General features: G+C 37.9%; 2 protein-coding genes across 3 annotated transcripts; one reads left to right on the forward strand and one right to left on the reverse strand.

Annotated features, from left to right (window-relative positions):
* The first annotated feature begins 430 nt into the window (after window positions 1-430).
* Window positions 431-6,999, forward strand: nox1 (NADPH oxidase 1). The gene is made up of 13 exons (XM_046849173.1): window positions 431-610; window positions 1,480-1,575; window positions 2,219-2,329; window positions 3,269-3,353; window positions 4,091-4,242; window positions 4,395-4,576; window positions 4,666-4,789; window positions 4,901-4,993; window positions 5,077-5,318; window positions 5,485-5,647; window positions 6,065-6,211; window positions 6,300-6,424; window positions 6,504-6,999. The coding sequence occupies exons 1-13, from the start codon at window positions 566-568 to the stop codon at window positions 6,628-6,630; spliced, it is 1,692 nt and encodes a 563-aa protein (XP_046705129.1). The 5' UTR covers window positions 431-565; the 3' UTR covers window positions 6,631-6,999.
* Window positions 7,000-7,373: 374 nt separating this feature from the next.
* cstf2 (cleavage stimulation factor, 3' pre-RNA, subunit 2) lies at window positions 7,374-15,704 on the reverse strand. Of its 2 annotated transcripts, XM_046849174.1 has the most exons (14): window positions 15,531-15,704; window positions 14,354-14,432; window positions 14,103-14,272; window positions 13,874-14,010; window positions 13,224-13,343; window positions 12,864-12,986; window positions 12,470-12,608; window positions 12,311-12,373; window positions 11,398-11,457; window positions 10,682-10,823; window positions 9,975-10,132; window positions 9,744-9,883; window positions 9,606-9,644; window positions 7,374-8,036 (listed from the first exon to the last, which is right to left on the reverse strand). In XM_046849174.1, the coding sequence occupies exons 1-14, from the start codon at window positions 15,610-15,612 to the stop codon at window positions 7,914-7,916; spliced, it is 1,575 nt and encodes a 524-aa protein (XP_046705130.1). In that variant the 5' UTR covers window positions 15,613-15,704; the 3' UTR covers window positions 7,374-7,913. The 2 variants fall into 2 exon arrangements, with proteins under 2 accessions (XP_046705130.1, XP_046705131.1); XM_046849175.1 differs by lacking the exon at window positions 11,398-11,457 and having other exon boundaries at window positions 15,531-15,703.
* Between the last annotated feature and the right edge of the window lie 1,479 nt (window positions 15,705-17,183).

Here is a 17,183-nt window from a genome sequence, read left to right on the forward strand (position 1 = left end):
CTTTGAGTAATGAGAGGTTTTCAAGGAAGGAGGGCACATAGAGGAACTGATTTCCTATGTTGTGTTTATATGAAATACAAGAATAATTTATAGATTATAGCATGAGATAAAGGTGATTATATCATTCATCTTTATGACTAAAGGTTAATCATTATGGCTCAGTGTATTGTGTATTTTAGCAGGAAATAGTCAGAAGCTATTTTAGTGATAAAATTTACAAGGAATAGTTTTTCTGTCAGTCTGTCTTTCTCTTTCCCTCTTTTTGTTTCCTTTCCAAATCCCAGTGTAAGCCCAACATCTCTTTCACAATTTCTTGAATAAGAAGCTTCTGTTAGGTGGGTTAGGTTAAAGGTGTCATGTTTGCACAGTTTACAGTTAAACTCCGTCATCAATGTAATACTTGACCCTTATTTTTTTGCCCTGGGTTTCCGTGTGAAGCCTGAGGCGGAGTCTGTGCACAGTGCTGCTTTATAACTCAAGCACTTGCGTGCACACACACACACACACACACACCTGCTGCCACTCGAGCTGAAGATTCCTCTCTTTCTCACCACTCAACACATTAATGGCTAACTGGATTGTAAACCATGGACTGGAAACCTTTATTTTGGTAAGATGCTATTGCCAGTTGTTTTTATTCATGTGTAAAATGTACCAAGTCTTTGGTTCATCTCAGTGTCCCAAACACACTCTGAGATAAGGGCATCACTGTAGCTGAGAATGTCTACAATGTTTAGACCAGAGATACCTGTTTAGGCCAAAGTTGACCTGTGGTGATAAATATATTTAAAAATGGGGAAAACAAAGGAGGGGGAAGCCATTTGGAAAAATTGCACTGAAAATAAATAAATAAACACAAGCTTCATGTCAATTAATAGTTAAGTCACTGAATAACTGTTTTAAGTATTGAACTTTATTGTACATGAAATTTTGATTGTTTCACATTGTACTATACGTTTCACTGAACTAGAATTTTGAAAATAAACCTGTCTTGGTTAAGCAGATTACAAAGCAATGCTTTTTTTTTTTTTTTTTTTTTTTTTTCAATAAAATAAAATTAGAAACAATAGAAACCATTGCAACTTTAATTTTAATATAATAGTTGGCATTATGCTTTTTGTTTATTTTTTTAGCCCTGTTTAAGTTGAAGATTGGGCACCCTCAGGTTTAGACAGACTTTTGCAGATTTTTTTTTATCATCCAGCTAAAAACAGTGCAGCAAACTCTTAAGATTTAACTTTGCCAGTGCTGATACTAATACTGCCCCATGTAGTTGTGTTATTTTTGTTCAAGCAACCTATCTAGCATCATTGACACTAATTCAGCAAACCGCTTTCTAGCAGCAGGCAAAGATATGTTTACCAGTTTGACCAGCTCAGCCTGTGTTTTTGGGTCAGAGCTAATTAGATTTCTTTGCCATTGAAACAATCCAGGGACAACAGCCAAGTGTTTTCTAATAATTTGTAATTATATTCGTAGGTGGTGTGGATGGGCATCAACATTTTCTTGTTCGTTCACTTTTATCTCTTCTATGACTCGGGGCCTCAGTTCTTCTACACCCGTGTGCTGATCGGGGTAAGAGTTCATCCACACACAAACACGCTACAAGTTATTGTAAAAGACAAGATATAAAAGTGCATCAAACATGTAATGCTTTTATTCCACAACTTTTCCACATTACTACAGCACCAAATTGCACCATTGTCTTGGAGAAACAGCATTTTGTTCCAATGTGTATAAGCTTCAAGGAGGGTATTTCCTTGACACTGTCACCACTGACTTGCTCATTAGGGATAAACATATAGGAACTAATATATGACCATTTATAATCGTTATAATCTTAAAAAAATATTTTATTTATATTCATAATTTTGTTAATTATGTAAAGCTGATTTGGGACAGTGTCTGTTAAACTAACTTTACAAACAAAGTGAATTGAATAGTCCCAGATTCCAAAGGTCTAATAAAACAAATGTTCGAGGCAAATGAGATGACAAATGACAAACTATTGTTTTGAGAGTAAAAAGTATTGCTTGATAGGTGTATATTTACTCCTCATAAAGAACGTGCTTCAGAGCTGCTTTGCACCACCAGACTATACAGTTATTTTGTATATGAATCTAAACGGATCATACTTTACGGATTGAATCGTGTGTGTGTGTGTGTGTGTGTGTGTGTGTGTGTGTGTGTGTGTGTGTGTGTGTGTGTGTGTGTTCAGTCTGCTCTTTCCTGGGCAAGAGCTCCAGCTGCTGTTCTCAACTTTAACTGCATGCTCATCCTCCTGCCCGTGTGTCGCAACCTGCTGTCTCTGATCCGTGGCTCCTTCATGGTAAGTTCTTTGGATGAAAATGTTAAATAAAAAAGGAGCAAAAATGTTAATATTATTGTGTACACTGCAAAGGAATGACAGTGGCAATATCTTGAATATAGTCAAATGTATCTATTATACAGTTACCAGAAACCAAATAGTAGTTAAACCTATTTCAATGCTTAAATGAATCTTGTTCCTTTAGCAGATTATTCTGCATATTGTAAATATTTATTTCTAGAAAGAAGCTAAATGACCTGGCAATAGAAAACATGCATGAAGTGAGTAATAATGTCCTAAAATAGGTTTAATGTTCTTATATTTGTTTTGTTTTTTGTAATATAATCAGAACTACTAGATGAATTGGACCAGATTCAAGATACTTCCAACCTTTTTCAGTGTAGGGTCAAACGTTTTAGATAAACAGGGCTTGATGTTGTTATTATTAACAGTTTCCTCCAATAAATCATGAACTAGCACATACATATAACATAAATCAATAAATCTAATTACACTGGTAACTTCAAGGAAGAAATAATGTAAAGCAAATCCAACAGATGAAATAAACCTTTTTCTACCTGATGCACAGCACAAGGTTTTTTTCAGCCACTGCACTTTACACCTGTAACCTGGTGGATTCAGTCTAAATAATGAAATATAAAATTTTTTTATTTAAATTTTTAATTCTTTATAATATAAAATTACTTTGAACTCTGATATTGATCGTAATTTTCTGTCTGGATTGTGCTTATTATGTATGCTTTGTATCTGAGTGTGTTTATACTGTAATCAGCATAATCCCTAATGAAAAGTTAATAACAGGTGAAGTTACTTGTTGGTCAGTGATTATACAGTAATGATTGGCCCTTAATGAAAGGTGTGGATGTGGGTGTGTGGTAGTGTTTTTGAGATAGCAGGTTGCCTGTGACCTTTTTCACACAATGCTTTTTTTTGTTACAGTGCTGTGGACGAACGTTGCGGAAACAGCTGGACAAAAATCTTACCTTCCACAAACTGGTTGCCTACATGATTGGGTTGATGACCGGTTAGCGCTGTTCTTATGTCTTGGCTAGAAAACTAACAGGAAACGATACTGATTACTCATATTGCTAAAAAAAAATAATCTTTTTACCTGAACAATGCATAATTGCATAATGTACCTCAGAATTTTATTTCTGATAAGCTCAGTTTTCAGTGTACATGCACAGGACTGTAAACCCCTTCTACACCTGAGCAGCAATGCGGAAAAAAGGTTTTGCTAAATATTTGCCAACAATAAATAGACTTTTGTAATTATAGTTTCTTAGTTACCAACATAATTCCAAAAATGTACAATGTAACGTAATGTTTCTTCAGGGGTTTGTTTTGTTATTAATGATTTTTTATTTAATGGTCAGTAAAAGATCCTTTGCAAAATTACAGATAAAGAGACAGGCAGACAGACAAAAAAAACCTACTGATCCCATAAGTAAAATTGTTATTACTGCACCAGGAATAATACCAATAAAATAAAAACATAAAATACAGTGTCACAAAAACAGCCCTGAATCTAAAAGCAAGATATGTATACTATTCAGAAAGAGTAATACTAATGATGAGTAAAAGTAAAATACAATAAAAGAAAATTACAAAGTAATTACAAAGTACAAAATCTTCACAGAAGTATGTGCCACTAGCTTCTAAAACAGATTTACGAATAGATTCTTGCGTGTGTATTGAAATCTTTTTGACTTGAATTAGGAATGAATATATTTATCAATGGCGTGTCTTTTCACTGTCCAGCGGTTCACACCATTGCCCATTTGCTGAATGTGGAATGGTTTATTGGTTGCCGTCATGAACATTACGGTCCCCTTGCCGGGAATCTCTCCATGTTGGAGGATGACGAAGATGATCATACCACTTTCCTCAATCCGATCCAGTCTGACTCTACGGTGAATCTGACCACTTTCAAATTTATATTTTATAGAATATACTGTCTGCTTTCGGAAGTTTTAAATATGTTAAAGGTGTTTAGTGAATACTTCTAACATCTCTATTTCTGCAAGTGCATGCCAATAACAGCAGTGTTATGTTTATATCATAGACACCACTTCTATTTGCTTTCACTACCATTGCTGGCCTTACAGGAGTTGTGATCACCCTCGCTCTTATCCTCATGATTACATCATCGATGGAGGTGATACGGCGAAGCTATTTTGAGGTGTTCTGGTACACCCATCACCTCTTCATCATTTTCTTTGCAGGCCTAGTCTTTCATGGGGCAGGGTGAGGCATTCAGATGGCAGTGTTTAAAAGAAATTGTATTTGCACGCTTGCAAATTAATGACTTAATTCGTATTTTGCGTCTGATGCAGGCGCATTGTGCGAAGTCAGATGGCTGTCCCGTTCCACAACACTAGCTACTGCAAAGATTATCCAGAGAAGTGGGGTCACATTCCTGAATGTCCCATTCCTCAGTTTGCAGGAGGGTTTCCTCAGGTAGGTAAAACTGTTTACAGATACTGTATGTACAGTACATATATAAAATGAATATGAAAACAATATGCTTTTCCTGCTGCGTAACATCTATTTCTTTATGCTCTTTCCAAGACTTGGATGTGGGTGATTGGTCCTATGGTCATTTACATATGTGAGAGGGTGTTGCGCTTTATTCGCTATGTCCAGGCTGTAAATTACAAAAAGGTAAGCTCTCAGGCATAAGAGGTAAAATATAACACGTATAAGTAGTTTATTAACAGTCGATATTGTCTCAATTGCTCTTCAAGATTGTGATGCATCCATCCAAAGTCCTGGAGCTGCAATTAGTGAAGTCTGGATTTAAAATGGATGTAGGACAGTATGTCTTTGTGAACTGTCCAGCCATCTCACAACTCGAATGGCACCCATTTACAATGACCTCGGCACCTGAGGAGGACTTCTTCAGTTTACACATACGGTCGGTCGGGGACTGGACCGAGAAGCTCATCAACATGGTAGAAAAATTACCAGAAGGGAGTCAAGGACCCATGTAAGCAGCACATGTTATTGCTGTTTTGTTGGGTGGTTGTTTTTACCACCCAACAAATAAATCAATTCACAATAAAGTCATTCACAATAAATCAGTTTACTATCAGATAACTGCCAACAATAAATTCTACAGAGAAGCTCTATATTTCAGCAAGATCTACTTTCAGGTTAGGTGTGGACGGTCCGTTTGGAACAGCCAGTGAAGATGTGTTTGATTACGAGGTCAGCATGCTGGTGGGTGCCGGCATTGGCGTGACTCCATTTGCTTCCATCTTGAAGTCCATTTGGTATAAATTCAAAGTTTCCAACCCCAAGCTACGCACCAGGAAGGTATAAATGTACAAGTCATACCATATTTGACAAGTCAAATCATAGTATCCGACAGAACGTGTGTAAAACTACTGAAGAGTTATGACCCTAGAATCATTTGCGTTGTTTACTACTACCCCCCTCTTTTTTCTTTCTTTTTTCTCTAACAATAGAAAATGAGCCCCAGGTGGCAGTGGGAATTTGCTGATGAGTTACATCAGGCTTTTTAAAAAGTATTGTAGTGTTGTGACTTTCTAGGACTGGAGTCACAACACTACACTACAGGCATTGTAGCATAATTCTTTCATTTCTTTTTACATACCGGAAAAATTACCTCCTAATAAAAGTGAAATCATTAAAAGAAATTTTGAAAAGGCAACTTTGAGCAGATTGCTATCCGTTGTGCACATTTTTAACTTGTGCTACAATTCCCTACAGATTTACTTTTACTGGTTGTGCAGAGAGACACATGCCTTTGAGTGGTTTGCAGATCTGCTTCAGGTGCTTGAGAGAGAGATGGAGGAGAGAGACATGAAGGACTTTCTTACATACAAACTCTTTCTTACTGGATGGGATCATACACATGTATGTCTTTTTTTTAAACTGCTATTACAATCCAAAATATGAAGTTTGTGTTGTGATGCTACCGTTGCTATTCGTTTTGTAATTCTAGGCAGCCCATGTAATGGTGCATTTTGACAAAGACACTGATGTTATCACTGGTCTGAAGCAGAAGACTCACTATGGAAGACCAAACTGGGACAAGGAATTTGAGCAAGTGCGACAAGAGAACCCCTCGTAAGTCTTGTACTTAAAACGTGATCATCTCTCTTGTGTCCGACAAAATATCCTTCATCTGTTTTATCTGTGCTTGCAGGTCAGTAGTCGGTACTTTCCTGTGTGGCCCGGCCGCCTTGGCTAAAGATTTGGAAAATAAATGTGCGAAATATTCAGAAGTTGATTTGCGGAAGACCAGATTTTACTTCAACAAAGAGAACTTTTGAGCAGTTGTTGCAAAGCAACTAGATTAACCAGAAGGACAAGCCCTTCAGTGCGCCATGCCTTTTCCAGCCTTGATGGCGTTCTTCAGGTGTAGCCCTGAAATCATTTAGAAACAAACTACTTTGCAGAGACAAAAATGTCCTAAGCTGAGCTCTCCACAGCAAAACCAGTCTGTGTGTGTTTTCTCTAATGTTGGCATGTGGATGTTATATCAGTATAGTAAATATGTCTGCATTTATCTTTCTTTCTTGCTTTCAGCAATCACAAACTGTGTATTATCACCTTATATCCCATATCTAACTTGGACACATCTGAAAGTGATTTTTTTTTTTATTGTTTTGTATGACAAATAAAGGTACTTGTGACTATAACCAAGTTGTGGTGGTTTCCTTGATCTGGGTGTAGCTTTCCTGCCTTGATAATGAGAAGTCATGTGGTATGAAGGAAGTAACTGTGCTTTTCCGAGTTCAACAGTGTAGTTCCAAGGAAAAACGATAAGTAAATTTATTAAACATCTACAACGTGATTTTGCTTCTGGTGTTAATGTATGTATTGTGGTTTATTTTCACAAAAAACTGCCAGGACATTTATAAAAAAAAGATGTGGTTAAAAAGTCAAAGTTATAAAGTGCTATTTGATTACAGCCACTTCAGATTAGTCACACTATTTTATACTTCCTTATTTGTGACTGTTTTACCTGCACTGGCATGAACTGTGATTGTATTTGCACTAGCGATGGCAACACTTCTTTCTCAGTATTTTATTGAAAAACAAAAACATTCAGATCACCAGCACAGTTTTAGTAATTATTAAAATCAACAAATTTTACCCATTGTATTTGTCTTCTAGTGGGATCAGATTCAGGTTTCTTTTGCAGTTCGAATCAGTTGCTGCCCCCATTACTACACATTTGCACTCCAAAAAAAACAGCAACTTGTAATGAACAAAAAGAACATCCTAGACCTTCAATGGCAAACAATGAAGATAACAATCGGTATGGTCTGCACATTGTATGCATATCTCAGTCCTTAAAACAAGAGGAAGAAACTTGTCTCAAGGTTTAGAAATTTCAAGCAGTGATAACATCCTGAAAAGAAAAGTCACAATGGCATGTTAAGCAACTGCTTACGGGAAGAGAAAAAAAAAAAAAGGTCATGTTACATGCCCACAGATGCAGGAATTATTGTCTCAACAGTTTTCTTATAACCTGCAAAAAGACACAAAAAAAAAAAAAAAAGGGGGCGGGGGGGATGGGGTGTTAGGCTTTTTTCCCCCCCTCAAATCTTCAAGGGGCACCAGCAGTTTTCTGAATCTGCTCTTTCAGGATGAGGATACTCTGCCTCTGCTCAGGGGGAAGCATGGCGATCTGTTCGGGGGTCAGCTGGAGTACCTGCATGATTAAAGCAGCCTGGAAAAATACATGACAAGATTTGCAATCAGTTACTCTACATTAATAAGGAGGATAAAAATGACTGTACATTTCCATTGCTGCTTTGGGGGCTAATGGACATAAAACAGACACGTTCTGAAGTGGATGTGCATCTCTTTTGTAGTCAGTGCAGTGCCCTAGTTTAATAGAGTTAAAATACCATTCCTATACAAAAGCTTTCAGATACACAAAAAAAGGCAGACACCTGACCACACCCTTATCTGCCCATTCCATACTTCTGCATGGAGATGGTTCCTGCTTCAAAATTAAATCATGTTTCAATCTTCTGGGAAGGATTTCCACTAGATTTTGAAATGTAGGTCTGTGGATTTGTGCTCATTCAGCCACAAGTGCATCAGTGAGGTTGGGCACGGGTGCCAAACGAGGGGGGATGGTGCACAATCAGTGTTCCAATTTGTCTCAAAGGTGCTTATTGGGGTTAGGTTCAGGGCTCTGTGCAGGACACTTGAGTTGGAAAACCGTGGTTTTTTTTTTGTTTTGTTTTTTTTAAGCTAGCTTTGGGGGGGTGTTATAGTAAAACAAGTTTGGGCCTCTTCGTTACAGGAAAGGAAGATTGTAATGCAATAGACTACAAAGACGTCATTCACAGTGGTGTGCTAACAACTTTGTTGTAACCGTTTCAGGGAAACTGTCTGGGTGTGATAGTCAGGTGTTCACATACTTTTGGCTATATTGTGGATTCACATTTATCTTAAGTAAAAGTAAAACAAGATGTAAGAGATTTTGGATTTTACCTTATGTGGTTAAAAGATTTTACTGATTCCATTTCATTCATTCTAATTAACCACACAGCTGGAATAGATCATATAATAAAGAAGTGGTGTACTGATCTACTGTGTAGTAGTGTATGATGCTTTTTCTTCCAGCCCAAATTTTTATGACTGAGGATCTATTAATGCTGCTGGTCTCTCAGTACAGATGCTCACACCACTGTGCGAACTTTCGCGGACACAAACAAACCTGTCCTCAAAGTGAAATTTGTTCCAAGTCGAAAAAATTTCAAATGGAGGACAACCATAACGAGTCTACATGATGCGCACTGGACTAGTGGATAATGTTTTATCATTATTTTATTTACGTTTTTTATTTCAAACTAAATATTGTATACAGTATTTTGATTATTTCCATTTGTTTTCGTATATTTTATTGTTTATTTGATAGTATTTATAGCTCTTGCATCATTAGGAGATATGCGTAGTCAATAATGAACACAGTAACAACTCAGGAACATATTGATGGTAACGTAACTCGTTTGTAAGGTAGTGAGCGTCTGCATTACAGAAACTATGAGAGTATAAATAACTTGCTGCTGTCAGGTGTCTGCATCATTACATTGCTTCATAAATCTATGAAACTAATACCCGCTACTTTTAGATAGCGAAAATACATCAGAGCAAACCATCATACTATTATTTATTATTTCATCTCTCACTCAATTATGCTTAACACTAACACTGTCAACTACCAGGTAATTATCTCCTGTATTCTAATATATGTTTTTGAAGATACTTCATGTGCCACACTTACCTTTTCGTGATCTTGTGAAGACACCTCAGATGCAGGACCCTGTTTAAATGAGAAAATGTATATTTTTTTTTAAATCAGCAGACAGTTTTTACAAAATGAAAATACAGAATTTCAACACAATAATAAACAAAGGCCTACAGGTCGGGCAGATGGCGGAGCATTTGAAGGCATTGCGTGAGAAGGAGCACCCTGCATTCCACCTGCTACTGGGACCCTCTGGCCTGCCGCAGGACCCCGAGTTTCTACAGCTCGAGGATCGCGGCCTGGAGGAATTTGGCCTTAAAAAGATAGACGCATGAAAAACATCAAGTAAATTTCCATGCACACAATTCTTTCACACATTACACTTATCTTCATACTATCATTTACCTCTAGAGTCCATGGGTGGACCACGCTGATCCATCATAGGGCCCCTGGGCTCTCCCAACATTGGTGCCCCTCTCATGTCATGGGGTCCACGCATTTCTGGAGGGCCCATATGCATGGGTGGGCCTTGGTGTGGTGGAGGACCTCCCATATAACCACGGCTACACACAGACACACACAAATATAACCAAGATATCATTTGTTTATAAAAACCAGCTGATAAAAAGAACACAAACTTTAAGGTCTAAAAGCACCCAGATAAAGAAGTAGTTTGAGAAGATACAGTGTATGGCTTCATTTGCCTTAAAAGAACCAGGAGCTACCCTCATCCCCCCTAATATGGAAGATCGTTCATGATAAGGGGCAACAAACCAGTGGAAGAGAATTGGAAACTGACCAAACTGACCGAAAAAAGAAATCTCCGTTTATAAACTTTAATATCTATAATGTCTTATATAATATCTAATACTGAAATGCTGAGAATGGTCCCAATCATCAAGATTTTAAACACAGGCTGAGATTTCACACTTGTGTATGCCGTAATGTCTAGTGAAAATGAGGTATTAATCAGACAGATTAACGAGGACATTTGGCTTGTCATCGGTTTCTGAAGGCTTTTGGTTATCAGACCAGTCACCTTGATTTAATACTAATAGATAGAGTTTCATATCCAACTGTGTGCAACAACTACTGTAATCTGCCATACTCACGGCTCCACTACTTCTCCTCCCACATTTACTAGTGATCCACCTCGTGGATCATTAGGCCCATCACCCAGAAGACCTCTCGGTGGAATCCCTTGAGGTCCTGGTGGCGCTCCTCGCATAGGAGCCCGTGGGTCTACCATGGGCACTATAAAAAAAAATTATAATTAAAATTAGCGATCTAATCTTTAGCATGGATTAATGGTGATCCACTAAAAAGAATTGAATACATTATAATAGAAGTCTACATGTGTCTTCCATTTCAGTTTAAATATGAAATGTCAAATAATAAATAAATATAATTTTTTTAAGCACTACATTACTATTATTCTTCAGTAATGCCAATAAAAAACAAACAAATTCTGAAAGCAAACTCAAGCTTGTGTTATAACCTTTTGTTTTAACTTAAAATATGAATCATGGGTAAATGCTTAAACTGAAAAACATGAGAAATTAAAACTAATCAGACTGACTGATATGCACAGCCAGGAAATCAATTCCAAATCATTTTCATGTTGAATTGTTTTCAACATTTAACACTTGTAAATATAAGGGCAAGAAGAGAAAATAAAATCTGCATGTGAGAAGAGATAATGCAATGTAAAAGCACTGAACAACACGTCCTCAAGCAAGCAAAGTGCTCATAGTTATAAATGAGACTATGAGCAGCGTGAAAGCCAGCTGGTCTCATCCGCGAGAACACCGACATTTGCTGGTGATACCTTGTGGCCGTTCGATAGCAGCTGGCCCAGATGATCCTACAGGAGAGTCCTGAAGGCTTCCTGGGTCAGCATTAGGTAAAGGAAACAGGAAAGGAAACTGAGAAAGTAGACAGCACCCCCTGCAGATACTACTCCGGAACAATTCTAAAAGCCATCAGTTACACTGAACTTGCTCTCAAAATTGCTGCTCTTCAGCGCATGATTTTCCTGATACTCATTACTCAAGACATTTAGTGTAGTATCAATGTTTAGTAACTATAAGATTTAAAAACACTAAAGGAGTATCATAGAGTACTACAATTCTTAATTCTCTAAAAACGACTTAATTCTTAAACCAGACAGTAGTCAATTGATATACAATAAACACACTGGAATGATCAAAATATTGGAGGCACTGAACAAAATTCATATGATATTTTTTAATTACAAGCATTTCGTAAGATAGTATTTTATGAAGCAAAAATTCAGACCAATCATTTTTTAATTATCTTATTTTTTCTCATTTGATCTCATTTTCCATTACTTAAGCACTTCTTTTATTCCACTGCGGTTATCACAAATTTTGGCAGAGAGTGTGTTTGAATATAAACTGATTTTATAATATAATGCTTATAAAAAATTGCACAATGATAATGTATTTTTTTAATATATACACACATTGTCAAGCTTGAATTTTCAGTTTGAAGCTATTTGAACCAACATTGGCATTGAACTTAATACATATGTATCTAGTTACTTCATGTTGAACAACTGACTTTGTTAATATATTAAATTATTTTTGAAGCGTTTCAACTTTCATTCAGCATGTGCAAGTAAAAACCAATCAAATCCCTTCACAATTCATAAAAATAATGAGAATTACACTGATATGTAATTTTGTATAAAGATTTGCATTAAGCTTAAAATAACCCACCTGCACCTCTGTCCATAGGAACCGGGCCTCCTTGGGGGATCCCCATCTGAGGCTGCATTCCACCTACAGTAAAGAGGCAATAAAGGCAGCATTGACACAGAACGTACACGATTGTAAGTTGCACATGCACACAAATGGCAAAGGGGTAACCAAATTTACCTCCAGGCCCCAGAGGCCCTGGTCCTGGCATAGGGCCTTGTCCTGGCATTGGCCCCTGTCCTGCCATTGGCCCTGGTACTCCACCTCCCATTTGAGAAGGTGGCATCATCTGGGGAGCACCATTCACATGCATTCCCGGCTGAGAAACAAGATTTAAGACACGTTGATATTTATGGTAGGTTTCTGTAATGTATGTATACACAATCCAAAATAATATATAATACATATATACAGTATATTACATTAAATACATTATTTTTTTACATTATGCTCTTTAATAAAGCCCATAAAAAAATATGATAATGCAGACAATTTAAGATGCTCTTTACAACTGTAGGAGGAGTGTATAAGTGACGTAATAATAATAGGAAGTGAAAATGAAAGAACTGTTCACCATGGCCTGGGGCTGGGACACTGGAGCACTGGGCTGAGCATGAGGCTGATTAGGCACCGGCAAAGGCCCTGACTGGCTGCTAGGATTTATGGGCTGCACAGCAGCTTGTCGATGAAGCATTTTCTGTAAGGAAAACAAAAGCTTTGTCTAATACAGAAATAAGGTTACCAATAATAAAAGTAGGAATACACATTCACAATATACTATCTGGATCAGAATAGTTTTCCTGAAGATTTGTTTTCTGAACAGGCAATAAAACAAATAAGCAATTGAAGGCATGAAGCATTCTTTCAGAAAAACCACAAAGCATATCATGCATGGCATCTACATAGAACTCATCTATGCCTCTAAAGGTCTCACCAAAGCAATCTCAGGGTCTACGATCCTCATGACGACCTGTGCCTGCAGCAGAGCGTAGGCTAGCTGGGGATTCTGCAGGAGCATGTTCCTGGCCTCTTGTGGACTGTTCTGAACACACAGCTGGAGAACAAAGAAATTAAGAGTGACGATCCTAATAAGGTTTCCCCACACACATATCTGACACTGAGATGGTGCGCTCAGCTTTACTAACAAGTATCCAAGTATGGCATGGTTAAAATAAATATATATATTTTTATGATTATTATTATTATTATTACATAACATTAACATTTAGAATTTCACACACTACATCATAGTTTGAAGTCTGACTTATTTCAGTGCCAGTTTTAGCAAGGTCCAACACTAATGAACAGGCAGAGTCAAAGAACTGTAGAACTGCACTTGATTTTGGTGGCCTAAATATCTTCATCCTAAGAGCTTTGATGACATGTGTTGGTTAAATGGCTGCATTTCTCCCTCATAGAGTCATGAATTTCTGGTTATGCCACAACTACAGATTACCTGATTTTATATATATATATATATATATATATATATATATATATATATATATATATATATATATAAAAAGAAAAACTATTATGGCATCTTTCAATGTACAGATTTTACTTATTTGCTTTTCTACTCACTTTCATCTGTTTCATAAGCTCAAACATCTGCTCTGGTGGCAGGCTAGCCACAGCTCTGCTAATAGACTCTGGAGCCTCCTCAGATGGGCAGCTATCTCCGTATGGTGACTCAATGATGGGAGCTCCAGTGCCCAAACCTCACAAAACAAGCAGACACAGAGTACAGGTCTCTCTCACTCATCAATCACATTATTGTGGAAAAACAATGGATTTTACTTAGCATACTCACTTTTGAGCTCTTCTTTGTTTTTCTCACTGGCTGCATTGTCAACACGCAGGGCTCGGCCACTGAACTCTCGACCGTTGAGGTTGCGCATGGCGCTGAGGGCTGTCTCCTGGTCCTGGTACTCACAGAAGCCATAACCTTTTGGCTTTCCTGTTTCTCTGTCATATACCAACCTACAATGGCAGTCTGTATTAGTCCTTTGATTAGGTAACACAAGCAAACAATCCATGCTGCATCTGCTCTTATGGCAATACCTGAAACTGACAACAAGTCCAACCTCTGAGAAGATGTCTTTCAGTTGCTCTTCTGTTGCTTCATATGGTATATTTCCCACTAGGACACAAAACCAGGTGGTTAATAGGTGGCTAAACAAATGGTTTCATCCTACAAGATACCTCTGCATGCACCAATCAGCCATGACATTAAAAGCACTAACAGGTGATGTGGATTGAGCAGCACATGAACAGTTAGTTCTCATAAGCCGACATGTTGGAAACAGTAAAAATGGACAAGTGAGAAAGAAAAAAAAAAGGGGGGGGGGGGGTTTCCCAGATATTCAGGGGTAAGAACCTGCCCAAAACATTATAAAGAACAATGACACTGTACTGTTCAGCAATGTTTTTTTGGGTTTTTTTAAAGGTTCAAGCTGTTGACCTGACATCCCAGATCTTAATCTGATCCAAGATACATGAGACATGCTGGACAAATACCAGTGTCAGATCTTGTGGAGTCCATGGCCAGAGCTGTTCTGCTGTGACATGGTGGATCTACATAATATCCGTCATGTGGATTTAAGTTTAGAGAAAGACTTGTTCTTGTCAAAGTGAAATGCTTTCTTCGCATATCCCATCTTGGTAGGAAGCTGGGGTCAGAGCACAGGGTCAGTCATGATGCAGCACACCTGGAGTGGAGCAGAGAGGGTAAAGGCCCTTGCTCAGTGGCCCAAGAGTGGCAGCATGGGGTGACTGGAGCTTGAACAGCTGACCTTCCGATCAGAAACCCGGAGCCATAACCACTTCTATTAGGGCTAATCAGGGTGTTAAACCCGGAAACTAGAGCATGCACAAGTGAGCTGGTGTATGAATGCGTGTATGATAGAAAGTAAAGCACATCCCCGTCTACTATAAAAATCAGTTTCGAAAAAAAGCGAAAGATTTTAACGTGATCGTTCAGCAGACACAAATAAATGCGAATAAAACTTGCCAGCGAGCTCTAATATACAACCTGTTTAGTACATGAACAGTATTAGTCAGTAAGAGGCGACTATTTGTCTTGTTGCTTGGGAAAGAAAAACCTGTAAACCAGAGAGACGCCGCTGAATGAGCGTGTAATTGATCAGTTTAGAGAATCAGAAGCCATGTTGGTTAGCTCCGCTAGCTGGCTGATGCGCATCAACAAAACAAAATGTACAACAGGTTCTTTTTGTGTTACCGAAGACAGATCTTAAAGAGCGGTCTACAGCAGGGTCTCTTCCGGCAGCTGCGGCCACCGCGGTCGCTACGTTCGCCATCATTTCTGCTTTAGGAGCTTAATTCATTTGAAAACAGCGTGTGAATGAAGCGAAGCGGAGAACACTAGATGACTTCCAAAATGGCCGCCAAGCCCATTTCCCTCTAAATTAAAAGTCTCAGGGTGGTCTGCAAAAAAAAGAAAGACAAAAAAGGTGGGTTGTGCTGCCACCTATCGTGTGTAAAGGACCAGTGTTTATTCTGCAATAAATTAATAAACGAACAGCGTTCAATTACACACTCTTATTACCGTGTCCTGATTCCTAAATTATCAGTGTCTATATCACATTGCATTTCCTATTGATTAAGCTACAAAGTGTTGCAATGAGCCAATCAAAAACCTCCCTTTCATTCAGGCTTTAACACACACACACACACACACACACACACACGAGCGTGTGCGCGCGCGAAGGATTGCACGTGACTGTCAGATGATTTGATCTCTGGATTCATTGTTTTGAAACTTAAAGGCAGATAAACGTGTTGTTCGTGCTTTAAACGTCACTATAAATACTAAGTCCAACCTGAAAAATGTTTTGGAGTTCATTCTGTGATTAAGGAAAAAGGGATACCTGTAATGTTTTGTACTACATTATCCAAACTAATAACGTTTAATTAATTTATTTCTGTTTTATTTTACAAGTTCTATATGCTGATCCGGCAGTCCTACCTCTTGATTTCAGATTTACAGATACACTTTTCCAATGTAGTGACCTGAAATGATCCATACAGCCAAATTTAAAACCAGTGCCGCATTCCTGTGTTGCTCAACATGGCTCTGTTTTCCAAAAAAACAGATTTAAACTGCTTTATTACACATGCGTGTCAATAAAACGAGAAGCTTCAGAACCCTGGACAGCTCCGATATTTACAAAAATGTCAACAAACTATCCAAATCTATGAATAAATATGAGAGCAGGAAAGAGCAGGAAAGACGGACATACAATATCACATTCATATACAATCTGCACAATGAAGATTTATATGGCTGACCTGATGTAAATAAAAATGTTTTTGATACTCTGCTTGCAAAAACTAGGATTTTACAAGAAGTAGGTACTTGGTCTGTGACAATGTTTAGGTAAGTGTTGAGTGTCAAGAACTGTTCACATGAAGGCCATAGATGGATGGAATTAGATTGTAATTAATACTAAGAGCAACTCAAAAAATGAAGATAAATTTGGACTGTAATTTAATATAAACACTGTCTGCTTCAGTGGATTAAGACTTCATTTGGCATGAACAGTTCTGCATTTAAGCACCCATCAATGAACAGTTTAATGAAACAGTACACCTCAACAATGATGGAACTATAATGAATGGACATTCAGTGCCACCCAGATGAGGATGTGTTCCCTTTTGAGTTTGGTTCCTCTTAAGTTTTCTTCATCATACAATCTCAGGGAGTTTTTCTTTCCACTGCCACCACTTGCAGGCCTTCTCTCTTCAAATGCATCAATGCATTCACATGCATTTGGTGCCCATGACACTACTGCGTTATAGTAAATCTCAGAACTTCTGGTATAGTTTACACTATTAAGTACACTGGCAGTACACAGTTGTGCATTAATATGTT

Source organism: Silurus meridionalis, chromosome 5 (genome assembly GCF_014805685.1).
Source record: "Silurus meridionalis isolate SWU-2019-XX chromosome 5, ASM1480568v1, whole genome shotgun sequence".
Classification (NCBI taxonomy): Eukaryota; Metazoa; Chordata; class Actinopteri; order Siluriformes; family Siluridae; genus Silurus; species Silurus meridionalis.